Below are 27211 nucleotides of genomic sequence, written 5' to 3' on the forward strand. Positions count from 1 at the left end.
AAGAAGCAATAAAGTTGGCAAATGAAACACATTAGTCCCCTTATCTTGTATATCTCAAAAATGTTTCATATTCCTCTTGTCCTCTCTGTACCATTTTCAGTGTTATATTCACAGTCCAAATTAAATAGTGTTCCTCTCAGATTCTTTTCTGCCTCAATCATTGTTCTATAAGCCTGCATTCTGCATGCTTTATATTGTCCAACAACCGCCACCACAAAGGTATTTCTCCAAATTTCATTCTTGCTATTGCACAATGATAATTATAATTGGATGACCCACCTGCCTTTCGTTGCAATCTCCCATTCTGAAAGTGGCCATCTAGCACTATCTGTAGATTCAGATGCACGTTCCTTGATGTTGCCCAGGAACTCTCTTTCAGGAGACAGCAGTTCAGGAACAAAGCTCTGGAAAGGAACCTGCTTGTAAGCTGCAGCTTCTGTCACTAAGTTGCCTATTTGACATGGACCCTGGCAATGCAAGCATGAGCACTCTTACAAAAGAGGGAACCAAACCTCACAGCTCTTGGGGAAGCCCAGTCTTCCATGATTGTACGTGTCCACAGTCTCTGCAAATGTGGTTTCACAACTCTTAGAATTTGTCGACAGCACACAGAGAACTTACACTGAAGTCAAGGCACCAGAGGAAAAGCTCCTTGCAAATTAATCAGAATGTAATACATACGTTCATTCTCTGCTCGGTATTTAAGTACATTGTACAAATAAACGTTTATCATAATAGATTTAAATTAGAACCACCTATGAAATGACAAAGTATTTTCTGTATTTAAAAACAAAACAAAAAAGGTGCTGCAATTTGCTTCCGTTTAAAATTTACGTTTCAGAAATCCCAAACTAAGTGTTGCTAGCCAGAGAGGTATTTTGAGCAACTGGTAAAATGAATGAGATATCTATGAAATGGTTCCAGATATCATTTAGACCAAGAGGCTTTGAAATTATTTGGAGAACATTTGCTATAATTACCAAAAAGGGTGGTCGGGAAATGTGAATACTTATTCCCCACTTTTGCATTCAAACAAACTCCCTCCTTTTCAGGTGTCCTATCTTGCAGAAGGAGGGCTCTGGAAAACAGTCAAATGAATTGAGTATGCATCTGGCAATGTAGGCATGATGGTAAAGCCATTCCACTTGGTGGCATCACAGGCTCATATCTTTGAGAGTCATTTTGTTTGCAACCAACCATTCTAATCAAATAATTCAGGAGGGAGAAAACGCCGACAACTTCATAAGTAATTCACTTCAATTTATTTGCATTCCCTAAAGTTTGTTATTTTTAATTCTTTAATAGAGTGTGGGCATCATTGGCTAACCCATCTTCTGTTTCCTATCCCTAATTATCATTGAGAAGGTGGAGGTAATGAGCCATCATCCTGGCGTACTGAAGTCCTGGGAAGGTAGCTCCAGGATTTGGAACAAGCCTTACTAATGGAATGATGATGCAGTTCCAAGGCAGGATTGTGTGTAGCTTTTCACAATGAAAAAATCATTTGTGGGATGTCATCATCACTATATTTATTGCCCATCCCTAACTGGCTTTGTCCTGCTGGTGCCTTTTCATTCATATGAACCACATCACTTTGTTACATACAGCTCAGATAAGGAAAGGATGATAGACATTCTTCCCGAAAGGACATTAGCTAGCCAATCCTTTTTTACAATAACAATTTGACAATGGTTGCATAGTTTCCATTAGGCTAGCTTTTAATTCCTGATTGTATTCAATACAAAATACAAACATTATATTGAATACATAACTTGGTAGCCTTCAAAACCAAGTCTCCACACAGTATTAACCTGAGTCCCTGGATTACTAGTCCACTGACATTACTACTAGGCTACTACCTCCCCAGGATAACTTTAAGGTAGAAGTGTTCCCAGACCTCTGCTACTCTTAGTTTTGTAGGTGTTAAGGTTATGGGTTTGGAAAGTGCTGTTCAAAGTGTCAAGTTGCTGCGGTGCATCTTGTAACTGGTAAACATTGTGGCTACAATGTGCCAATGTGTAGACAGTGAGTGTAGAAGATGCTGGATGCCAATCAAGTGGACTGCTTTGTCCTGGATGGTGTTGAGCTTCTTGAGTGTTGTTGGGGCTGCTGTGTTTCAGGAGAAAGTGAGGACAGCAGGTGCTGGAGATCAGAGTTGGAAATGTGTTGCTGGAAAAGCGCAGCAGGTCAGGCAGCATCCAAGGAACAGGAGAATCGACATTTCGGGCATAAAGCCTTCTTCGGGGATCATCAAAACGTCGATTCTCCTGCTCCTTGAATGCTGCCTGACCTGCTGCGCTTTTCCAGCAACATATTTTTCAGCTGCAGTCTTTCAGGCTCCTATCACATTCCTGACCTGTAGATGATGGACAGACTTTGGGAAGTCAGAATGTGTGTCACTAGCTACAGAATTCATATCTTATGATCTCTCTTGTATCCACAGTATTTATAAGAATAGTCTGGTTCAGTTTCTGGTCAATGGTGATGAGCTGTCCTCCAGCCCCTCCTCGAACCCCAATGTTGACAGCAGGGGAATTCAGTAATGATCATACCACTGAAATGTCAAAATAAGATGCTTAGATTCCCTCTTGTTAGAAATGGGCATTGTTATGCATTTGAGAGATACAAATGTTACTTGCCACCTGTCAGTCTTGGCATGAATGAGGTACATGGCCATAAATTACTCAAATTTCTGAGAAGATCTGAATGTTGTTGAACATGGTGAAATTATCAGAGATCATTCACATTTAGGGTGGCACGGTGGCTCAGTGGTTAGCATTGCTGCCTCACAGCGCTTGGGACCTGGGTTCGACTCCAACCTTGGGCAACTGCACATTCTTCCTGTGTCTGTGTGGGCATGCTCTGGTTTCCTCCCACAATCCAAAGATGTGCAGGTTAGGTGATTTGGCCATGCTAAATTGCCCGTAGCGTTCAGGGATGCGTAGGCTAGATGCATTAATCAGGGTAAATATCGGGTACAAGGTATGGGTTATTCTTCGGAGGGTTGGTGTGGACTTGTTAGGCTGAAGGGCCTGTTTCCACATTGTAGGAATTCTAATTCTATTGTCCCAATGATAGAAGGGAGGTCATTGATAAAGCAGCTAAAAACTCCAACAGTAACATAATGAGACAGCCAAGTATAATATATTGTCAATTAATGTGAAGAAAGCTAGCTTTGCTTGTTTGAACATTTTTGGAGCAGTATTAATTACCCACTAAGAGGTGGCACAGTTATTTATTCATTCATCACAAATCTTAAAATGCACAACGTCCCGAGCACAATGTAGAATATTGCAACATTATAGGTTAGAGTATCAAACTAAAATAGTGAATTATATCTAGGCATATAAACTGTAACAGAAAACAAGCTCTAATCAAACTAATACACCAAAATACACAACAATGTGATTAAACTGTGCAGGATACGAACAAAAAACTGATTTTGTAACAGTGGACATAAGTAAAGCATACCAGAATGGCAAGACTTGTTTTATCGTTTTAAACAAAAGTGTCTGTACTGGCCATCAATTGAACTAAAAAGAAAGCTTGGAAATAGTTACCCTTGTGGAAAAATCGTAATAGACCATTTGTACAATGGTAATAATTGAAATTTACTTATTTTGTACGTTGATAGAATTGAATAACTGATTTTTCTTGTTCATGGGTTTCTATAGAACCACGACGAATCCTTCGTATTTCTGCAATTGCATCAACTCCTGTTATTTTCTTACTTTTTACAAGATAACAAGCAAGCATCGTTCCAGTTCTCCCAAAGCCATGAAGACAGTGGACTCCAACTCCCTAGAAACAGATTAAGTGAAAGAAGCCAGTTAGTGAATGAATCAAAAGAGTGCAGCACAGTGTTATGGAAGCCAGTTGATGTTATTACGGGACAAGTCAGATTCTTTATTTCACAACAGTAAACAATTACTTTGCCACTAAATTACTATTATTATTTCTGGTTGCCCATTTGCATAGATATTATTGTGGAATGCAAGTGTGCACATAACCTTTCCAAGGTCCACTGCCAGTATAATTGGCAGTTAAAGACATTCCCACTTACTTAGAGACCATTATAAAACAAAGAACTGCAAATGCTGGAGATCTGAAATGAAAGAAACCAAAAATTGCTGGAAAAACTCAACAAGTCTGGCAGTATCTGAAGCAGCTGAGAAGGGTCACTGAATGTGAAACAATAATTCTGCTTTCTCTCCACCAATGCTACCAGATCTGCTGAACTCCCCCAGCAGTTTTTCTGTTTGTTTATGAACTAGTAAGCCAGTAAAATGTTAACTCAGTCAAGGTTACCCTCACATTGATCTGCCAACACTGCAATTTTTTCCCATTCAGTGGAATACTTTGAAACTCTGACAACTTAATGTTCTTGAAACGGTTTCCCATTGTTAAACTACAAACCATTTTATTTGCATTTTTACCAGCAAGCAACAGTTCATTCAGTTAGTCAGCTTATTTTTAATTATCAGACAAGTTATGCACCAACTTCAAATATTTATGTGCCACGATAATTCCAGGAGATATATACAAGTCAATTCCTCACTATCAAACAAGTGTAAAATGCAATAGGTGACACAAATGTCTTTAATAAAGTGGATGTTTATGAAAAGTTAAGAAAGGATTCTAAATAAATGCAAAAAAGACAAAAAATTACTATTAGGTAAAAACAAGGGCTGCAGATGCTGGAAACCAGATTCTAGGCTAGAGTGGTGCTGGAAAAGCACAGCAGTTTAGGCAGCATCCAAGGGGCAGGAAAATCAACGTTTTGGGCAAAAGTCCTTCATCAGGAATAGAGGCAGGGTGCCTGCAAGGTGGAGAGATAAATGAGAGGAGGGTGGGAGTGGGGAGAAAGTAGCATAGAGTACAATGTGTGAATGGGGGTGGGGGTGAAGGTGATAGGTCAGAGAGGAGGGTGGAGTGGATAGGTGGAAAGGAAGATTGGCAGGTAGGACAAGTCATGGGACAGTGCTGAGCTGGAAGTTTGGAGCTGGGGGAAGGGGAAATGAGGAAACTGGTGAAGACCACGTTGATGCCCTGGGGTTGAAATGTTGCGAGGCGGAAGCTGAGGTGTTCTTCCTCCAAGCGTCAGGTGGTGAGGGAGCGGCAGTGAAGTACTTCCATGTCCTCTGCTGAGTAGGAGGGGGAGTTGAAATGTTGGGCCACAGGGCAGTGTGGTTGATTGGTGCGGGTGTCCCACAGATGTCCCCTAAAGCACTCTGCGAGGAGGCGTCCAGTCTCCCCAATGTAGAGGAGACCGCATCGAGAGCAACGGATACAATAAATGATATTGGTGGATGTGCAGGTCAAACTTTGATGGATGTGGAAGGCTCCTTTGGGGTCTTGGATGGAGGTGAGGGAGGAGGTGTGGGCGCAGGTTTTGTAATTCCTGCGGTGGCAGGGGAAAGTGCCAGGACAGGAGGGTCACTGAGGATGAAAGATCAGTCCTTAGCAAAGGACTCACCTTCATCCCCATCCGCCCATGCATCAATGAATTTAATACACGCCGTGACGTCGAGCACTTCTTCCGCTGCCTCTGCCTCCGAGCTTACTTTCACAATCAGGACTCCCGCCCACCTTCCAAGGACCCCTTCGCCTGCCTCCAACACGCTCCATCTACCTGGATACCCCGCGCTGGCCGATTACCCGCCCTTGATCTCTTCATTCCCACTGCCGTTGAGACATTAACCACCTCAACCTACCACCCTCCCCCACTCCAACCTCTCACCCTCACAACACGCAGCCCTCCACTCCCTCTACTCCAATTCCGACCTCACCATCAAGCCAGCGGATAAAGGGGGTGCAGTGGTAGTCTGGCGCACTGACGTCTACACCGTTGAAGGCAGACGCCAACTCAAAGACATCTCCTCCTACCATCCCCTTGACCATGACCCCACCCCCCATCACCAAACCATCATCTCCCAGACCATACAGAACCTCATCACCTAAGGAGATCCCCCACCCACAGCTTCCAACCTCAGTCTGGGAACCCCGCACTGCCCGGTTCTACATCCTTCCCAAGATCCACAAGCCTGACCACCTGGCCGACCCATTGTCTCAGCATGCTCCTGCCCCACTGAACTTATTTCTACCTACCTCGACACTGTCCTATCTCCCCTAGTCCAGGAACTCCCACATACATTCAAGACACCACCCATGCCCTCCACCTCCTCCAAGACTTCCGTTTCCCCGGCCCCCAATGTCTCATCTTCACCATGGATATCCAATCCCTTTACACCTCCATCCACCATGACCAGGGCCTCCAAGCCCTCTGTTTCTTCCTCTCCCGACATCCCCAACAATACCCTTCCACTGACACACTCATTCGTTTAGCTGAATCCTCCCACTTCCCCCAGACCAAAGGGATAGCTATGGGCACCCGTAGAACAGTCCATCTTCCTTAGTTACACCGGCACCACTCCCCACCTCTTCCTCCGCTACATTGATGACTGCATTGGTGCACCCTCGTGCTCCCGCGAGGAGGTTGAGCAATTCATCAACTTCACCAACACATTCCACCCTGACCTTAAATTTACCTGGACCATCTCTGACACCTCCCTCCCCTTCCTGGACCTCTCTATCTCCACTAATGACAACCGACTTGACACTGACATTTTTTTTACAAACACACCGACTCCCACAGCTACCTGGATTACACCTCTTCCCACCTTACCTCCTGCAAAAATGCCATCCCATATTCCCATTTCTTCTGCCTCCATCGTATCTGCTTCCAGGAGGACCAGTTCCACCACAGAACACACCAGGTGGCCTCTTTCTTGAAGAGACCGCAATTTCCCTCCTGACGTGGTTAAAGATGCCCTCCAATGCTTCTCGTCCACATCCCGCACCTCCACCCTCAGACCCCACCCCTCCAACCATTTCAAGGACAGAACCTCCCTGGTGCTCACCTTCCATCCTACCGACCTTTGCATAAACCAAATCATCTGATGACATTTCTGCCACCTCCAAACTGACCCCACCACCAAGGATATATTTCCCTCCCCACCCCTTTCCACCTTCTGTAAAGACCATTCCCTCCGTGACTACATGGTCAGGTCCACGCGCCCCCAACAACCCACCCTCCCGTCCTGCCACCTTCCCCTGCCACCGCAGGAGTTGCAAAACATGTGCCCACACCACCTCCCTCACCTCCATCCAAGGCCCCAAAGGAGCTTTCCACATCCAAAGTTTTACCTGCACATCCACCAATATCATTTATTGTATCCATTGCTCCCGATGCAGTCTCCTCTATATTGGGGAAACAGGAGACCTCCTACCAGAACGCTTTAGGGAACATCTCTGGGACACCCGCACCAATCAAACATACCGCCCTGTGGCCCAATATTTCAACTCCCCCTCCCACTCAGACATGGAGGTCCTGGGCCTCCTTCACTGCCGCTCCCTCACCATCTGACACATGGAGGAAAAACGCCTCATCTTCCACCAGGGAACACTTCAACCCCAGGGCATCAATGTGGACTTCACCAGTTTCCTCATTTCCCCTTCCCCCACCTCACCCCAGCTCCAACCTTCCAAAGCTCAGCACTGTCCCCATGACTTGTCCTACCTGCCTATCTTCCTTTCCACCTATCCACTCCACCCTCCTCCCTGACCTATCACTCCATTCCCACCCCCATTCATCTACTGTACTCTATGCTACTTTCTCCCCACCTCCACCCCCCTCTCATTTATCTCTCCACCCTTCAGGCACTCTGCCTCTATTCCTGATAAATGGCTTTTGCCCGAAACGTCTATGTTCCTGCTCCTCGGATGCTGCCTGAACTGCTGTGCTTTTCCAGTACCCACTCTAGTCTAGAAATTACTATTAACAATGTTGATTTTTTAAAAAGTTGTAAAGCTATCCTATTTATTTTATGGTGTAAAACAAATGCAATTAAAAATTATCAATGATCTTGAAGTTACATTTTAACATGAATTTTGAAATTCAGCATTTTAGGGAATAAATTATATCCATATTTTCACTAAGATAAAATAAAATATCCACCTATTCCTGTTGTCTCTTAATACAGATTAATCATAGAATTACAAATTCCTTTGTTGTCTGTTATGAACTACATCATTCTGCAAACAACTACAGCTTCTAGACAAGAAATAATCATCTTAATTCAGCGCTGATTTCAATCTAAATGAATGAAGCAAAAATTACTCTTGAGACAATGATGTCAAACCCAATTTCAAATAAACAAATAAACAAATATCCTTGCATAACTATTTTTAACGTCTGGATCGTTCTTCAGTGTCGCCATCTGAATTTTTTTTGCGGGAGGTCTACTTAGAAATTTTGTAGAAAGTCTCGCCCTTTACAATTCAATTCCCAAGATGTGAAGATGTGCATGTACAAGTCCTTGCAGAGATGCATGACGCCAAGCAAAACAATTCTCTATTTGCATTCCATATCTCATAAGATCCATCCAATCCAGGTTAGGCTATAGAAAATTATAGATGTATTTATAATTACATGGAAATATGAAGCATATGTTGACCAATTGTAAACTCTTAAGCTTCAATGTTTAATGAGAAGGTTTTAAAAGGTTGAATCATTTGTAATTTCCATGGAATTTTAACACGCATCAAGTCACATATTCAGGTCGACGCCAACACTGGGCGACTCTTTGTGAGTTCTCTGTAGCAGACATTATTCTCACATTTCTTACAACCTGGGAAAGTGATGCAAGTGGATTTTACAGAAGGGTTCAGAAAAGAGTTTGATATACATTTGACAGTAATGAATTTAGAGGGCGACAGAGATAAAGTTGAAGAGTGGGCCTAACTGGGTTGCTCTTTCAGGAGCCAGTACAGATATGAATGGGTTGAGTTGCTTCCTTCTGTACTGTATAATTCGATGATTCATCTCCATGTTCCCTTGTTGGAAACCCCATTCACTCACCAGAAAACAATTTATTTCAATGTAATAATATGGGAACACTGGAACTGGAGTTAGTCATTTAGTTCCTAGAGCCTGTCTTGCCATTATGATCTAATTTTGGAGACCTGCCTGTACGCCAAATACTTCCTTATCTTTACTGAACAAATATCATCTCAAATTTAAAATTAACATAAAATCTATCATGAATCAGCATTGCGGATGAATATTCCAAACTTCTACATCCATTTATGTAGAGAATTATATCCAAATTTCATTCCTGAAAACGTAAAACTCTAATTCTTAAGACTATATCCCTAGTTCTAAACTCTTCAACAAGCAGAAATTAGAATTCTTTCTAATTTCCTTGTCTATCCCAAGTTCCTGAAATAATTTTTAAAATTATCAAATCACAGCACTTTCTAAATTTGTAGACAATGGTCCCGGCACAATTTAGGTGCAGATCAAAAAGTCCACTTTCCTCAGTACTGGTATCATTGTCCCACAAACTAGATCCTACTTCTCCTGCACCAGCCTTTGAGCCACCTATTCATTTCATTATTCTTATCTGTTTTCTGCTATTTTGACCAGTAGCACAGTTAATAATCCAAAAGATGATTATCCTTGCGGTTCTTCCTCCTTCCCATTCCAAGTTTCTGTTTAGCCTTCAGAAAATACTCCAAGCCTCATCAGTGGTTAGGCAACATAGTGTGACAATGCTGCTCCTTTAACAAGGTCATGTTGTCCTCGGCTTTTTTTTTCTCAGGAGGTCGTAACGACACAGACTCCGGGAGGTCTACGTTTGAAGGGTTTTATGGCCAATTTGATTATAGCTAACAGATATTGCCTCAAGAAAATGGCTTTCAAAATTAAAGAAAAACACATACAACGAAACGGGGTGGACAGTTCTCCCAGCTCAGCTTTTCTGACTTTGTTATGGCAAGTCAGTCAGTCTTGATGCTGCTGGTCCAAGAAACAGCTCCATGGAAAAAGGTGTTCCATGCCAAATCTCTCTGCCATCTTTCTCTCTCTCTCTCTCTCCTCTGCAAGATCCGGTGTTTGATTTTATCTTTTTTGCCAAGGCATGTTAATGGGGATTATTGTAAGTATTTGGAACAGCATCATTAAGTTGGGATAATCTGTTGGGTTTTCAGATAGGTTAAGTTATTCTATATTCTGTTCTCTTGTTTGTGTTTCATTTCATTATCTTGTAAATAAACTCTGTTTTGTTAAAAACAAAGTGGCTGGGCCAACTGCATCATTCCACTTCACACTTAAGAGTCACAGAGTCAGAGAGATGTACAGCATGGAAATAGGCCTTTCAGTCCAACCCATCCACGCCGACCAGATATCTCAATTCAATCTAGTCCCACCTGCCAGCACCTGGACCATATCCTTCCAAACCCGTCCTAATCATATACCCATCCAAATGCCTCTTAAATGTCGCAATTGTAACAGCCTCCACCACATCCTCTGGCAGCTCATTCCATACATGTACCACCCTCTGCGTGAAAAAGTTGCCACTTAGGTCTCTTATATCTTTCCCCTCTCACCCTAAACCTATGCCCTCTAGTTCTGGACTCCCCAACCTCAGGGAAAAGACTTTGTCTATTTACCCTATCCATGTCCCTCATAATTCTGTAAACCTCTATAAAGGTCACCCCTTAGCCTCCGATGCTCCAGGGAAAACAGACCCAGCCTGTTCAGACTCTCCCTGTCGCGCAGATCCTCCAACCCTGGCAACATCCTTGTAAATCTTTTCTAAACCCTTTCACGTTTCACAACATCTTTCCGATAGGAAGAAGACCAGAATTGCACGCAATATTCCAACAGTGTCCTGTACAACCGCAACATGACCTCCCAATGCCTGTACTCAATACTGTGACCAATAAAAGAAAGCATACCAAACATCATCTTCACTACCCTATCTACTGCAACTCCACATTCAAGGAGCTATGAACCTGCACTCCGAGGTCTCTTTGTTCAGCAACACTCCCTAGGACCTTACCATTAAGTGTATAAGTCCTGCTAAGATTTGCTTTCCCAAACTGCAGCACCTCGCATTTATCTGAATTAATCTCCATTTGCCACTTCTCTGCCCATTGGCCCATCTGGTCCAGATCCTGTTGTAATCTGGAGGTATCCCTCTTCGCTGTCCACTACACCTCCAATTTTGGTGTTATCTGTAAACTTACTAACTTTACCTCTTTTGCTTGCATCCAAATCATTTACGTAAATGACAAAATGTAGAGGGCCCAGCACCGATCCTTGTGGCACTCCACTGGTCACAAGCCTCCAGTCTGAAAAGCAACCCTCCACCACCACCCTCGACCAGGTCTTCTACCTTTGAGCCAGTTCTGTATCCAAATGACTAGTTCTCCCTGTACTCTGAGATCTAACCTTTCTAATCAGTCTCCCATGGGGAATCTTGTTGAATGCCTTACTGAAGTCCATATAGATCACATATATCTGCCCTCATCAATCCTCTGTTCCTTCTTCCAAAAAAACTCAATCAAGGATATGAGACATGATTTCCCACGCACAAAGCCATGTTGACTATCCATAATCAGTCCTTGCCTTTCCAAATACATGCATATCCTGTCCCTCAGGATTCCCTCCAACTTGCCCACCACCAACGTCAGGCTCACTACTTTATAGTTCCCTGGCTTATCCTTACCACCTTTCTTAAACAGTGGCACCATGTTAGCCAACCTCCAGTCTTCCGGCACCTCACCTGTGACTATTGATGATACAGATTTCTCAGCAAGGAGGCCCAGCAATCACTTCTCTAGTTTCCCACAGAGTTCTAGGGTACACCTGATCAGGTCCTGGGGAATTATCCACCTTTATTCATTTCAAGACATCCAGCACTTCCTCCTCAGTAATATGGACATTTTGCAAGGTGTCACCATCTATTTCCCTACAGTCTATATCTTCCATATCCTTTTCCACAGTAAATACTGATGCAAAATACTAGTTTAGTATCTCCCCCATTTTCTGTGGCTCCACACAAAGGCCACCTTGTTGATCTTTGAGGGGCTTATTCTCTCCCTAGTTACCCTTTTGTCCTTAATGTATTTGTAAAAACCCTTTGGATTCTCCTTAATTCTATTTGCCATAGCTGTCTCATGTCCCCTTTTTACTCTGCTATTCTCCCTCTTAAGTATACTCCTACTGCCTTTACACCCTAAGAACTCACTCGACCTATTCTGTCTATACCTGACATATGCTTCCTTCTTTTTCTTAACCAAACCCTCAATTTCTTTAGTCATCCAGCATTCCCTACACCTACCAGCCTTACCTTTCACCCTAACAGGAATATACTTTCTATGGATTCTCGTTATCTCATTTCTGAAGACTTCCCATTTTCCAGCTGTCCCTTTACCTGCGAACATCTGCCCCAATCAGCTTTCGAAAGTTCTTGCCTAATACCATCAAAATTTGCCTTTCTCTAATTTATCCTTTTCTCTCACTATTTTAAATCTAATAGAATTATGGTCGTTGGCCCCAAAGTGCTCCCCCACTGATACCTCAGTCACCTGTCCTGCCTTATTTCCCAAGAGTAAGTCAAGGTTTGCATCTTCTCTAGTCGGTACATTCACATACTGAATCAGAAAATTGTCTTGTACACACTTAAGAAATTCCTCTCCATCTAAACCCTTAACACTATGGCAGTCCCAGTCTATGGTTTGGCAAGTTAAAATCCCCTATCATAACCACCCCATTATTCTTAGAGATAACTGAGATCTCCTTACAAGTTTGTTTCTCAATTTCCCTCTGACTATTAGGGTGTCTATAATACAGAAATGACTAACACGAGGAGTCATAGTTTTAAGCTGGCTGGAGGAAAGTATAGAGGGGATGTCAGAGGCGAGTTCTTTACACAGAGTTGTGAGAGCATGGAATGCATTGCCAGCAGCAGTTGTGTGGAGGCAGGGTCACTGGGGACATTTAAGAGACTCCTGGACATGCATATGGTCACAGAAATTTGAGGGTACATACATGAAGATCAGTGGTCGGCACAATATCGTGGGCTGAAGGGCCTGTTCTGTGCTGTACTGTTCTATGTTCTAAAAGCAGAAAGAACTTCAAACCTTTTGAGCAATTGCCTTCTACCATCTGGGTCCATAAAAATGCCATACTCTCAGTCAAACCTACCTACCTTTAACCACAAATCCAATCGGAAGATCATATCTGAAAGGCTATAACATTCTGCCAGAAAATATCCCCCTCCATGGTATGTTGTGGTGTCTGTAATTCAGCCTCATTCATTAACTGGGAGCCAAAGTTACCACATCAAAAAGTGGATCCTGAACCCAGATTTTCTACCCAGAGCTGGAGATACTGATATCTCTTGTTATTTTTTTTGTAGGAGTACAGGTGAATCTCTTCTTAAATCATTACAACCTCGCAAGAATTTAAAAAATGAATATATGATGAACAGGATTTGGAATGCATGTGTTTAGCAGAGGCAGATCCAATACACACATCTGCTCCACCCAGAAGCAGCTCCATTATTTATTGTCTTCTCATGCTCCCCACAACTCCTTCACCCCACACTCAAAGGTCTTAACAATGAGCCCAAGTGCATGAGAAAGGAGACGTCATGTTGAAGTTGTACAGGACATTAGTGAGGCTTTTTCTGGAATACTGTGTGTAGTTCTGGTTGCCCTGTTACAGGAATTTTATTATTACGCTGGAGACAGTTCAGCAAAGAGTTATCAGGATGTTGCCAGGAATGGTGGGAACGTTGTCACTGGAGCATAGAAGATGGGGAGGTGACCATGAGTGGCATAGATAAGGTGAACTACAAGGAAGTTTCCCCGAGAAGGGATGGGTGGGAGAGAGGAGGGGGGTGGGGAAGGAGAGAGGGGGGAAGGAGAGAGAGAGAGAGAGAGAGACAGACAGACAGACAGAGACAGACAAAGAGAGAGGGGGAGGGGAGGGGGGAAGGAGAGGGGGGGAAGGAGACAGAGGGGGGAGGGGGGGAAGGAGAGAGAGAGAGAGAGGCGGGGGAAGGAGAGAGAGGGGGGAAGGAGAGAGAGAGGGGGGGGAAGGAGAGAGAGAGAGAGGGGGAAGGAGAGAGAGAGAGGGGGGGAGAGAGAGAGAGAGAAGGGGAAAGAGAGAGAGAGAGAGAGAGAGAGGGGGGGAAGAAAGAGAGAAAGAGAGAGAGAGAGAGAGAGGACGGGGAAGGAGAGAGAGAGAGAGAGAGAGGGGAGGGGGGAAGGAGAGAGGGGGGGGAAGGAGAGAGAGAGGGGGGGAAGGAGAGAGGGAGGGGGGAAGGAGAGAGAGAGAGGGGGGAAGGAGAGAGAGAGAGAAGGGGAAGAGAGAGAGAGAAGGGGAAAGAGAGAGAGAGAGGGGGGGAAGAGAGAGAGAGAGAGAGAGAGAGAGAGGAGGGGAAGAGAGAGAGAAGAGAGAGGAGAGAGAGAGAGAGAGAGAGAGAGAGGAGGGGAAGAGAGAGAGGAGAGGAGAGAGAGAGAGAGAGAGAGAGAGGAGGGGAAGAGAGAGAGAAGAGAGAGGAGAGAGAGAGAGAGAGAGAGAGAGAGAGAGAGAGAGAGAGAGACAACAAGAGAGAGAGAAAGAGAGAGAGAGAAAGAGAGAGAGAGAGAGAGAGAGAGGAAGAAATTTGACCTTCTCTCCCCCAGCCCCTTTTAAATTGGAGAAATAAATTGGAGAGAATGTGTTTGGCACATCAGGCGTTTCCAACTGTCAAAAGAAAAGCCAGAGGAATATGACAAGGGGTAAGGAATGAGAAGGAAATCACAGACTTCCTCCAAAATGGTAAATGTGGCACATGTACATCCACACCCAGACAAAAATTCAGCGGGTCATCTCTGACTATTTTAATTGCAACTTTGTAGCAGTAGAATTCTAACCACACACAGCTTCCAAGAGTCACAAGTTTTGCAAGCAAAATAGAAAATGCATCTTGTAGGAGACTATTACAACTAGCAGAGATATTTTCTTCTCATTAGTCAAAGCTAAATTTACATCAAAATTGCAGTTAAAAATAGCATATACTACCTAATTCCTCAGGGTAGATTTAAAGGTTCTGACTAGATTAACACAATGAAATTACATCAATTCAACACTACTATATTCACTCATTTGTCTGAATTTAGAGAATTCCACTAATTTTTCAAAAAGCAATTATTTTTGAAAATGGAGTGGATGGATGCTGTTGGGGAGAATCTGCTATCGGGGTACCTACATTGGGGCTAGGGAGGGGAGCACCATTATTAAAGCAGACACTGTCAGATACCAGCTAAAACACAGCCATGTAAAATAAACCCAGCCACTGCAGGACTGTCTGCCTGGGGCCACATTCCTGGGGGATTAGAACATGTCCGTCAGTTTCAGATCATCCTGCTACACTCTCATTGTTAATAAAGGAAACCGGTAACTATCGGATAGTGTAAATCGCACCGATACTACACTTGATTGATAAAGTACTTGCTAATGCCTCCGCTGACGTCAAACTCATTCGGGTCCTATGTTAAATGATAATATCTGTATATTCAACTATGGAGAACTATTGTGAACGCCCAGACAGCCAGACGCATGGCAATGAGGAAACCCCTCCAAACAATAAACTTTTAATTTACAAGATCGGAAACTGCCGAACCCAGGATGTCTACCCATTGTCCAGCACAGCAGGAGTTGGACAGGTATCTCGGGGCAGCCAATAGAGACACTAATCCATTCACAGACAAGTGAACCGACCAATGAAAGAGCCGAACAAGGGGAACCTGACCGGGAACTCGAGGAAGCGCGAAGTATAACTGCACCAGATCCGAAGGGAGAGACAGAACGCCTTCTCCAACGAATTTGCATGCTTTTGAATTCGTTGTATAGTTTGCCAGTCTTGATTATGTAATAAACGGTGTTTTTGCTCCAAACTCTAGCCGGTTTGATCTCTCCTTCCAACGAACACGTAGAGACGAGACCATTCGGTTTCCGTCTCAACAGATGGTGAGCCTGACCGTGGGAAGGGAAAGAGACGACCGCAAGTTGGCCACGTTGGCGGACCGGAGGGCAGACAAACTTTCGGCCGAACTTTTAAAAGGTGAGGAAGCGCCTGTTAAAGCAAAGACTTCCAGTAGGTAAAATTTTTTAGTTAGTCAGTCTTTGTCTGCTCCCTGATCCTCACCAACACAAACAGTACTTTTAAATCAGTTTGGCAGCAACGTTGCAGAGTCCATACTGGTAAGCTATTTTCTCACTTCTTCACTAATACCTGCCTGTTTTCGCGGTACTGAAGTGACTAATTGATCCATGGCTAGCCTTAAGTTAATGCGCAGTTTTTTGAGTTGAGTTTTACGCGTGGATTTCGGATCCTGGACGCAGTTTTTGAGTTAAGTTAATGCGTGGATTTCGGATCCTGGACGCAGTTTTTTGAGTTTGAGTTTTACGCGTGGATTTCGGATCCTGGACGCGGATTTTTCAGTAAAGTTTATGCGTGGATTTCGGATCCTGGACGCAGCTTTCTGAGTTAAGGTAAAAGCGTGGCTTACGGAGCCTGGACGCTTTCTGAAATTAATTAATACAGCGCTGACCGCACTTGACTGATTGGATCCTTTCTTTTTTAGTAAGCACTTTATCTCTGACAACTATCGATAGACACACTCGCTGCTAGCATCCTAAGGGGACAGAGGGCGGATCTCATCTCCTGGATAGCGTTTACCTGCACAGGCGTTTGCCTTAGACCGGTTGTTAAGAGCAGAAATCTGCCACGCGAAGGTCAGGCTTTTGAAAAACGCACTGGTTTTAAAGCGGTACCCACCAGGTGAGATCCGTCATGGGGGACTTGAACTTTGGACCACCAAAAATGACCCAATTTCGACCATTACGCCCCGGAGTGCCCTGGTGGCACCTCACGGTTGGCACAGACGTAACTTGGCATGCCCAATTATTACTGGACAGTGTAACAGTGCACAAGACAGCACTGGATCAAGTGTTTAACCAAGCGCCCGCCCAAAAAGACCTGATATTGACGAGACTAAAAGAGACCTTCACAGATACGGCGCTAATGACCAAAATTTTAAACGGTCACCTACTCTCGCCGCAGTATTCAGTGCGGCAAACAATAGCCCTAGGGAAACCCCCTACTGATTGGGCACCACCGACCGCCGAAAAATCCCCGGGGTGTAAGACGAAACTGTTAATCACATTCAACCCGCAGTGGCAAGGGGGCCACTGTACCTCCACCACAGCCCCAGTCATTTCGGACGCCCCTGCCAAACATGTCACTAAAACTGGGGACAAGGGACTGCGACAGGCTGAGACGAGAGTACGGACACACCGACAGTATGCGTGGGTTGGCATGTATGTGGCTGAAAACCAGTGTGGGGCCGGCCCAGTGAGAGAGGGAGTGAGTGAGTGAGTGCAGTGATTTTTAACAGACGTGGCGAACGGAGGTGTCGCAGCAAATGTTTCATCCCAGGTCTCGGTGTACAGTGGACCGGCGCCGACAGCCTGAGTGACGGAGAGGGACCGTGGGAAGCCGCCCAGCAGCCGAACGCAGTTTTACTGCTGTCGGAGTACGTGAGTGTTGTTCCCTACACTTAGCGGCTTGGGATTGATCACTTAATGGTCTGGGATTTTTCTCCATAGTCTCGTCTTGATTTTTAGGATTAAATACCGCTTGTTCCCCCACTATCACTTTTAATTACTCTTATACTTGGAAAGGAATACCTGGATGTAGGGAGGGGGCGCAGGAAGGGATGGTGGAGCTTTTTATTTTAATAACACTACGGTTGTGGAATCCTAAGACGGACAATCCCGGGGTGTCCCCTGCTCACCCTTGTTTTGGCAGGGCACCCTTCTCTGGGCGGGTCACCTTAGTTCTTGGCGGGCTTTCTTGCTTTTGGCGCGAAGGCCCAGGTTGGGCAGGGCCAGCAGACTTTTGGCGCGAACGCTCAGTTGGGACGGTGCCCGTTCGCTTTAGGCGCGAATGCTCCCTCTTGGTAGGATTGCACAGTCTAGAAAGGGCTGCTCGCCTGCGGACATTCCGCCACCCTATTAGCTCAACTACCGCGCCACCACAACACCAATGGGTCTCTCAAGCGTCATTGCCCTACTCCATGGGATTGCTCGATGAACAGGTCCTCTTCAGTTACTGGGATGTCGATATGAATCATGCCTCTAACCACATTTTGTTCGACAGGTTGTACCTTTCACTATTAACTATCACGTCCCGACCAACAACATGCACATTGCCGTATCACCATACTGTGCGTTTTCATTTACAATGTTTTGTAGGTCCAGTGTTTGGCCGTCCCACTGCCCAAATATCCCCCAACCCACTTATTTTTGTCTCTCTCTCTTTTTCCCCCGCTGGTCACAGGCCTCAGGCCTCCAATTAGGACGTCCTACTCAGCACACAGCAGGGTCCTTGGCCCATCTCTCTTCCTCGCGGCCGCTCACTCATCTTTTTGTCCGCCGACATGATTGTTTAGGCCATCCCTTTTCCCCTCGTGTTCACAAAGTGCCAAGAATGAGGGGGGGCCCACCTACTCCTTCTTCCGTCTATGCCCTCCAAATTTTTCTGCCCCTTCTCACGAACCCATTTTTATCCTTTCTCCCAAGTCCACAGATTTTTTCTTTCGCTAAAGCATTATGGACGCTCATTTTAAAGCAATTTCCTCCTGCTACTTATCCCACCCTCCTCAAGTTTGCGGCTAGGGAGGGTTGGCCTACTCCTGCCACAGACACTGCCATTTCCAGTCCCTAAAGCGGGTATTGACAACCATGCGGGGTGAAGATGCCAGCCAGTCTACCTGCCTGACGCTACACTCTCCAATGCGTTTAACATGCAACCTGTAACTGCCAGTCAGTACCAAACCTTCCCATTGAAATCTAGTACAGACTCCTCTTGCCGATTGTACTGCCCTATCCTACACCCCACTCTCCATTCCCCACGCCGTGGTCACGCCCCTTCATCGTCTCCTCCCAAACCTACACACTTTATGGTCACCGCCGGATCTGAGGTCGTCTCAGCTTTGTCCTTCACTCAGCCTGCATTGAATTCACCTGGTTCTCATTGAATTGAGGATCTGCTGATCCCTACGCTCCATCTCTTTTTAAGGTTTTACGCTCCCTGAGGTTTTCTACCAGGACACAGTAACTCATCTTCGGGCCTCATCTCTCCATTAGGGCATTTCACTCACTATGCTTCCACTGCCGTGCTCTGCGCCCCATCTTCTTTCCAAAGTCTTATGCTCCCTGAGGTTTCCTACCAGGGTTCGTCACGTCGTCTCCAAAAAACTAAATGGCTTCTTTCCCCAATCTCATGCTCCCTGAGGTTTGCTACCAGGATTCCTCACGTCATCTCCAAATAATAAATGGTGCCACCGCCACTGCAAACTTAAAGGTTCCCGACCCCTCTGTTGCACTGTGGGCGCTCACGCCTGCCTTTCATTTTTCTCTGTTACACTCCTGGCCAACGCTCTCTTTTGCCCTCCACCGCACCTACAGTATCGGCAGCACTTTGCCGTCGCCTTTTGCTTGAAGGCATCATACATACAATCGCCTCCCACAGGGATCAATACTCAGCTCCTGCCCAAATCCTTCAGTCTCTTCAACTGCGAGTACTCCTCTCCAACTCATCTGTTCGTATCTTTTGCAAGGCGCTGGTTCGCGCTGAGAACAGCAGGATCACCAGGTTCCTTTATGATTCTTTTCCCGGGGTATCTTTTAAAGGCTGTCACTTCCCTCAAACTGATCAAATCCTCAAGTGTCAAAACGGAGGAAAGTGCTACACAGACAATTTCTGTCCTGACCTGTCTGACCATCCTTTTATGATTCTCTCTCTCTCCCTCTCCTCTACACAGGGATGAAGTCCGATATGCCCGCAGCACCTGCGCATTCTCTTTTGGCTATGACATACGGCCCTTCACACACACAGATTCTTGCATACACAAGGATTATACTTGCACCTCTCGTTCTGTATCTCGTTTGGGGGGACAAGTCCCCTCAGGCGAACAGTCCAATTTCGTCCCACCACAAATCTCCTACTTGCCCAGAGTTTTCCATTGTCCCCCCTCTCCATAATCATCATCATCATATCTTATACTGAGCTGGCTGGAAGCACATAGGCCACCGCACGCACCACTTCTCTCATTGCTCCAGGTCAGCAGAACCTAATCCCTCAATGGCTTTCTTTCGAATTCGTCTGATCCTGTTGTACTCATGACTAACTTTTCATCTTCATTTACGCTAAATGAAGCCTGGTTGTCCAAAGAGCCCCCACTTATTTATTTTGCCCGTTTAAATTGGGGATATGTGAATTGATCCTTCCATAACAGTGGGTGGGTGAGATGTACTGTGTGCCTTAGCAATTGAGACACTGCTGTTCTCGCAAGCGGCCTTTGCGGACTGTCCAGTATTCCTGACTGGCCTCAGCCACCCTCGGAGGCCACTGACCATGCTACTGAGCTGCCCACGCCTGTCCTTGGGGTGGTGAAACAGATGTCGGCATTGAGTACTCAATGCAGCACGACTGGTTAGCCAATGACGGGTAAGATCCCTCGGGCGAGGGACAACCTAAGACAGGCACAGTCGCGCATTGACATCGGAACGGGTGGCCTCCGTTCGTCTCCCTTTGATGAGATTTCTGCCTGCCTGCATCCGTGTCGGACGGTTGGACAGCACTGCTGCTCTCTGGAGCATACTGATCTACAGGACCACCGGGGCACAGTACAGTTTCACACTGGGTTCCACATCTCTAGCGGGTACCTACCTGCTGGTACCAGGCTGTTCCTACTCCCTTTCCAAACTTACAACGCCTATTTACATTTGCCGGCTCTTTCGACTACAGACTTGCGTTTACTAAATGGCTTGCTCATTCTAACGCACTCGCGTACATTTCGCCAGCTCTGAATGACTTATTGCAATGCTTGTCTAATCCTGTGCTTTTCGTTATTTCTGCAGACACTGCCTCATTACTTCAACTATTAGTTTAGCTTAGCATGCAGCTGTGACTATCTATTGCTTAATTGTGTAGCGGCGCGTTTTTCAGGGCACCCTTCATCCCCATATGACTGTCTCCCTAGAACCGGTGAGTCTGGTCGATACAACACCGGACACCGGTCGCCTCGTGGGGTTGCGTTCCTTACGGGATAAGGGGGTGTGGCCTCTTTCGAGGCCAAGGGAGGGAATGTTGGGGAGAATCTGCTATCGGGGTACCTACATTGGGGCTAGGGAGGGGAGCACCATTATTAAAGCAGACACTGTCAGATACCAGCTAAAACACAGCCATGTAAAATAAACCCAGCCACTGCAGGACTGTCTGCCTGGGGCCACATTCCTGGGGGATTAGAACATGTCCGTCAGTTTCAGATCATCCTGTTACACTCTCATTGTTAATAAAGGAAACCGGTAACTATCGGATAGTGTAAATCGCACCGATACTACACTTGATTGATAAAGTACTTGCTAATGCCTCCGCTGACGTCAAACTCATTCGGGTCCTATGTTAAATGATAATATCTGTATATTGAACTATGGAGAACTATTGTGAACGCCCAGACAGCCAGACGCATGGCAATGAGGAAACCCTTCCAAACAATAAACTTTTAATTTACAAGATCGGAAACTGCCGAACCCAGGATGTCTACCCATTGTCCAGCACAGCAGGAGTTGGACAGGTATCTCGGGGCAGCCAATAGAGACACTAATCCATTCACAGACAGGTGAACCGACCAATGAAAGAGCCGAACAAGGGGAACCTGACCGGGAACTCGAGGAAGCGCGAAGTATAACTGCACCAGATCTGAAGGGAGAGACAGAACGCCTTCTCCAACGAATTTGCATGCTTTTGAATTCGTTGTATAGTTTGCCAGTCTTGATTATGTAATAAACGGTGTTTTTGCTCCAAACTCTAGCCGGTTTGATCTCTCCTTCCAACGAACACGTAGAGACGAGACCATTCGGTTTCCGTCTCAATAATGCGGAAGAATAGTCACACAATTTCTAAGTGTCAATTCAATCTGTATCAAATATATTGTGCTGTCTTTCAGAGTCAGAAAGAAAGATGGCAATTACTATAAAAGGAAACTAAGAGAAGAATAGCAAATTTATTTTTTAAAAAAAAGTTATTTGGCAGTAAGGAATGTTAATATTGCCGGCAATAAATTTTAAAAAGAGACATAGTGTCAAAGCTTTTTATATGGCACTCATTATGTCATAACAATTTACACCACGGGGGAAGATGATGTTGACTGAAACAGAAACCAATAGCTCTGATGAAGGATCACTCGACTCAAAACGTTAGCTCTTACTTTCCCTCTCCAGACATTGTCAGACCTGCTGAGTTTCTTCAGCACTTTCTTTTTTGTTTCAGATTTTCAGCATCTGCAGTTCTTTATTTTTTTGTATAAAGCTGTTGATTGGTTGAGGAGTTGACTTTGATGCGTCAAGGCATTTCCATGGACAAAACATCAGGGAACTATTGATTCACAAAGCTTCTGGTGAATCACCGAGAAATAAAACTAGAACATATTGATTTTATTTCCAGAGATCAGATCCCTCTGCTTGAATGTTTGTTGTTTATAATAAATGTGAATGATCCATTTCACAAGTTCAACTGAACATCTTATTTCGGGTGTTAGTGTAGCTTTTTAACCACACATTGTTCAGAAAGTGCTGAAATGAAATCACATCTAACAGGAAACATTTTGTTTGGGTTTTACAAGCATTGGCCAGTTGAATTCTGTTTCTACTCTGCTGATTACAAACAACTGAAAGAACGTTGTGTTTGATTTGATCAGCTAATTGTTGAGATTCTTGGACTAGGAATTGGGATGTCATGATGAAGACATTGGTTAGGCCTCTTCTGGAGTACTGTGTCCAGTTCTAGTCGCCCTGTTATAGAAAGGAAATTATTAAGCTAGAGAGGGTTCAGAAGAGATTTACCAGGAGGTTGCAGTGTATGGAAGATTTCAGTTATGAAGAAAGGTTTGGTCTTTTTTCCTTGGAGTGTAGGAGGTTGAGAGGTGACCTTATAGAATTTAATAGAATCATGAGGAGTATAGAGAGGGTTAATGGTAGGTGTCTTAACACTAGGAAGGGGAATTTCAAGATAAGGGGGCATATTTTTAAGATAAGAGGAGAGAAATTTAAAAATTACATGAGGGCAAGCCTTTTTTACACAGAGGGAGGCTCACGTGTGGTATGAATTTCTCAAGGAAGTGGTGGATGTGGGCACAGTAACAATGTTTAAAATATACTTAGCTAAGTACATGAATGGGAAAGGTTTAGAGGGAAATCAGCCAGCAGCAGACAGATGGGATGTGTTTAGTTTGAGATTATGGTCAGTATGGACTGAAGAGTTTGTTCCCACACTGTATGACTCTATGCCATCACACCAACACTGAAATTCTACAAGATTAGCTTGATCAACAGTCTTGTCCACAGGATCAGAGACATTTGGTCACCTTTCAGACTTGATGCAGAAGTAGAAGCATGCCAATAACTGTCATGGTCAAATCACTCTTTGCTCTGAATCATGCAAACTTACAAATGGACCTTTTCAATCTGAAAAGTGCTTGTCCTGCTACCTCAAGTTACCCTGGAAAAGCAAAGTCTCTCAAAAATTTGGACAACAGCTTATCCTGTAAGTGATATTTTCCCTAACAGGAAGATGTTGTTAGTTCAGAAGATGTCCTACCATAAAATTCAACACATTGTATGTGTTTCAATATAGAAAAATAGTCAATACCCAATCATACCTCGCCCTTTGCACTGGCTTCCTCAACAACAGCAAGAAACCTTTTGATCTGTTCAAAAGAGGGTGGACAAAAATCATCGATCTTTATATGATGGATCTTCAATCCCGGACAAGTATCGTGGTATGGTGGCTTCCTCTCACTGAGTGTGACAAGGTGTTTAATGCCATTATCATACAAATACTGGTAGTGAGCAGGTAATCGTGGCATTGCCATCCCAGCCAGCTTTTTGGGTTCAATCCAGGAAAAGTTATGTGGGGCAGATGCCATTTTTCATTCACCTGATTAAAGAATAATATTTAGTGTCATGTAAAATGTTAAGAACAAGGATTAACAGTTTTTAACTGCCCAAAATATGTGCCTCACTATGATTCATAGGATTTCACCAAATCCAAAGAAACCTATAAAGGTGATTGAGCTGCTCTGTCATTCGATAATAGCACTTTCCTAACTGTCTCCTTTACCATTTAACTGCCTTATTAAAACTAACTCAGCCTTGTTCACATTCCATGGAAAGAAAGGTCTTCAGTAATAGGATATTTAGCTCTTAGAGTCTGCTCTGCCATTCAACAAAATCATCTGTTATTCCTTTACGCTGTCAACTTGAGTTTCTTGTTTGTCCTCACAACCCTTGGCTCATCTATCAAACATCTATTCAACTAAGCTTCAAATAAATTCAATGGCTCATTCTCCATTGCTTTCTGGGAGAAAGATTTCCAGACTGACAACTCTCAGAGATTAAACTTCTCATCTCCAACTTCAACCTGTTATTCTTAAACAGTGCTCCCTAGTTCTACTTCCTCCCCCATCAATGATTCATGCTCCCAGTATCCACTCTAAAATGTCTCCTCGGGGTCGTGTTTCAATAAGATCAATACTCTTTCATCTACATAAGAATTAGGAGCAGGAGTAAGCAACTCAGCCCCTTCAGACTGGCGTGCCACTCTATAGGATCATAGCTGATCTCATCCAATGTCTCATCTCCACTTTCCTGCCCACTGCCCATAACCCTTTAAACTATTGCAATCAATTATTAAGGCAGTAATAGCAGAACATTTGGAAAATGATAATCTTGTTAAACAGATTTAGCATGGCTTTATGAAAGGGAAAATTGAGTCTGTGTAGAGTTTAGAGTTTTCCAGGAAGTCTGAACCAGATTGGATAGAGGAGATGCAGTAGATATGGGTCGGATGGGATAGAGGGGACATAGTAGATTTGGGTTTGACAAAGTACTTGGCAAAGGGTTAAGTCACTCTCTCCTCATATAATAAGCCTTTCATCTCTAATTAATTTAGTGAACTGCCTCCAGTACAATTACATCCCTCCTCAAATAAATGGACCAAAAATTGCATATGGCAATCTAGAAGTTGTATCACTATGACTCGTACAGTTGCAAGAACACCTCCCTATTTTACACTCCATTCCTTTCACAATAAAATATCAATATTCCCTTTGCCCTCCTTATTACCAGCTATACCTGCATAGTAGCTTTGTGCAATTCATGCACAAGGACACAAAGTATTTTAAAGTTTCTCTAATTTAGATGATTAGTTGCTTTTTTATTCTTCAGATCCAAAGAGATAACCTCACTTATCTATGTCAAAATTCATTTGCCAAAATTTTGGCCACATACCAAGCCTACCTTCTTGTAGATTTCTTATTTCTTCATTCCATCTTCAATACGACTAGACACACCTTGATCACCTTTCTTCAAAAGGTAAACCTTTCATCCCAAATATACATCAGGTGAGCTATTATTGTTGGTCAATGACCTAACCTCCACTGCACTCCAGAAAAACACTCCAAATGTTAGCATCAGAACAGAAGAAATACCAGCAAGAGTAGGCCATTTGGTCATTACTAGCCTGCCCTTAACAAATCATGGATATTATGATACAAAATCAGAAAGTGCTAGAGAAACTCAGCAGGTCTGGCAGCATCTGTGGAGAGAAAGCACAGTTAACACTGACTCTTCTTTCAAACTGATTGCAGCTAAGAAAAGATCAGTATAAATGCCAAAGACATGGGCTGGGAACCCAGCAATGAAGGCAAATGCACAGATCATAGTATGCTCAGGGAAAAATAAAGCTGATAAGCGAGACTATAAGTAGGTGAAAATGGGTGACTATGCTGATGGCCATTCCCGTGTTGCTGAGCCTCGACTTTGCTGTTTCTTCCCTATAATTTGCTCATGTTTCAATTAAGCTCCATCTGGATCAAGGAATAAGCATCCTTCCCCCCCACTCCCAACTTGGGTCTTTACATTGAGATCAACGACTTTAGATCAGAACTTTAGCCCCAACTTTTTGTTTTCCTGTTTGCGTCGTTACTCGTTTCTTTTTGTAGCCCATTATATTCCATTCACAACTTTTTCTTTCTGCAGTATACAGATCACCACTCTTTGGCTCTCACACCACTACACCCTCGATCATTTGATTTATCCTGCACGCTGTCCAATTACAGACCATTTATTTTGTTCTTCCTGCTCCCTCTATTACATTTCTATTGTTTTGCAATCGAGTGAAAACATCATCGAGTTAAAATTTCTCCTTACAGACTTTTCTGGACCTAATTGTGTGTTTTTTTCCTCCCCATTTTCGAATCTGTTATAAAAACTTCACGGACCAAATGTAGACCCTTTTGCTCTGACACCCAATCCCGTCCTCAACTTTATGTGCCCTTCCAAGAGGTCAGATTCACCATATTTAATAGAGCGGGCAACGCACCAGCTCTGAAATATCAGCACTCAGCAAGTTCCACTTTGAGCTGTAATTGTCGCCCGAAACTGTTCATTTTAACTCGCCGGCGACTCAAAGATTAAGCCGTTTTCTTTTCAAGTGCCCATGTCGGGAAAGAGGAGTTAATAACAGGCAGTAAAACACTCCCGAACAAAGCAAATTCCCAGCTATAAATGCCAGATGCCTTTGGCTAGGATAACAGAACATGCATCCATTTATTATTTGGACAACGTACCAATAGCACCTACCGTAACTCTGAATGAAACACTTAAGAGTCCACAGAACAGGAAGCGAAATCACAACAAGATCCCCTTCGATAAACACTCACTGGAACCTATCATGCTAGAGCCAACCACAGCATTGGTCGCTGCAGCATCATCACCAAGAAGGCGGGTCATGTTGTGTACGTCATACTAAAAATAGCATATAAATTCCATTGTATAATTGGAATCTAGCAATGTAGATAGAATGGTAGTTTAAACCCTTCTTCAAAAGTTATGCCATGAGAACATAGAGGACTCTGCCATTCAATAAGGTCATGGCTGATCTTTTTTGTGGACTCAGCTCCACTTACCAGCCCTCTCGCGTAACCCTTAATTAATTTATTGTTTCAAAAAAGAAATTAGCTTTAAGAACGTTTACTGAAGTAGCGTCAACTATTTCACTGGGCAGGGAATTCCACAGATTTACAACTCTCTGGATGAAGAAGTTACTTCTCAGTTCAGTCCTAAATCTGCTCCCTCTAATTTTAAGGCTATGCCCTCTTGTCCTAGTTTCACCCACCAATGGAAACATCCTCTCTACTTCGATCCTATCTATTCCCTTCATAATTTTATATGTTTTGATAATAT

At 44.1% G+C, this 27211-nt stretch overlaps 1 protein-coding gene across 3 annotated transcripts; it reads right to left on the minus strand.

Moving 5' to 3' along the window:
* Positions 1–2269: 2269 nt before the first annotated feature.
* On the minus strand, positions 2270–26698 carry dusp23b (dual specificity phosphatase 23b). Of its 3 annotated transcripts, none has more exons than XR_009647242.1 (4): positions 26609–26698; positions 23626–23903; positions 3561–3801; positions 2270–2554 (listed from the first exon to the last, which is right to left on the minus strand). XR_009647242.1 is itself a non-coding variant. In XM_060853683.1 (4 exons), the coding sequence occupies exons 2-4, from the start codon at positions 23890–23892 to the stop codon at positions 2547–2549; spliced, it is 345 nt and encodes a 114-aa protein (XP_060709666.1). In that variant the 5' UTR covers positions 23893–23903; positions 26609–26698; the 3' UTR covers positions 2271–2546. The 3 variants fall into 3 exon arrangements, 2 of the variants coding, with proteins under 2 accessions (XP_060709666.1, XP_060709673.1); XM_060853683.1 differs by having other exon boundaries at positions 2271–2554; positions 3732–3801; XM_060853690.1 differs by lacking the exon at positions 2270–2554 and having other exon boundaries at positions 3374–3801.
* Positions 26699–27211: the final 513 nt, after the last annotated feature.

Source organism: Hemiscyllium ocellatum, chromosome 3, assembly GCF_020745735.1.
Source record: "Hemiscyllium ocellatum isolate sHemOce1 chromosome 3, sHemOce1.pat.X.cur, whole genome shotgun sequence".
In the NCBI taxonomy this organism is placed as follows: Eukaryota; Metazoa; Chordata; class Chondrichthyes; order Orectolobiformes; family Hemiscylliidae; genus Hemiscyllium; species Hemiscyllium ocellatum.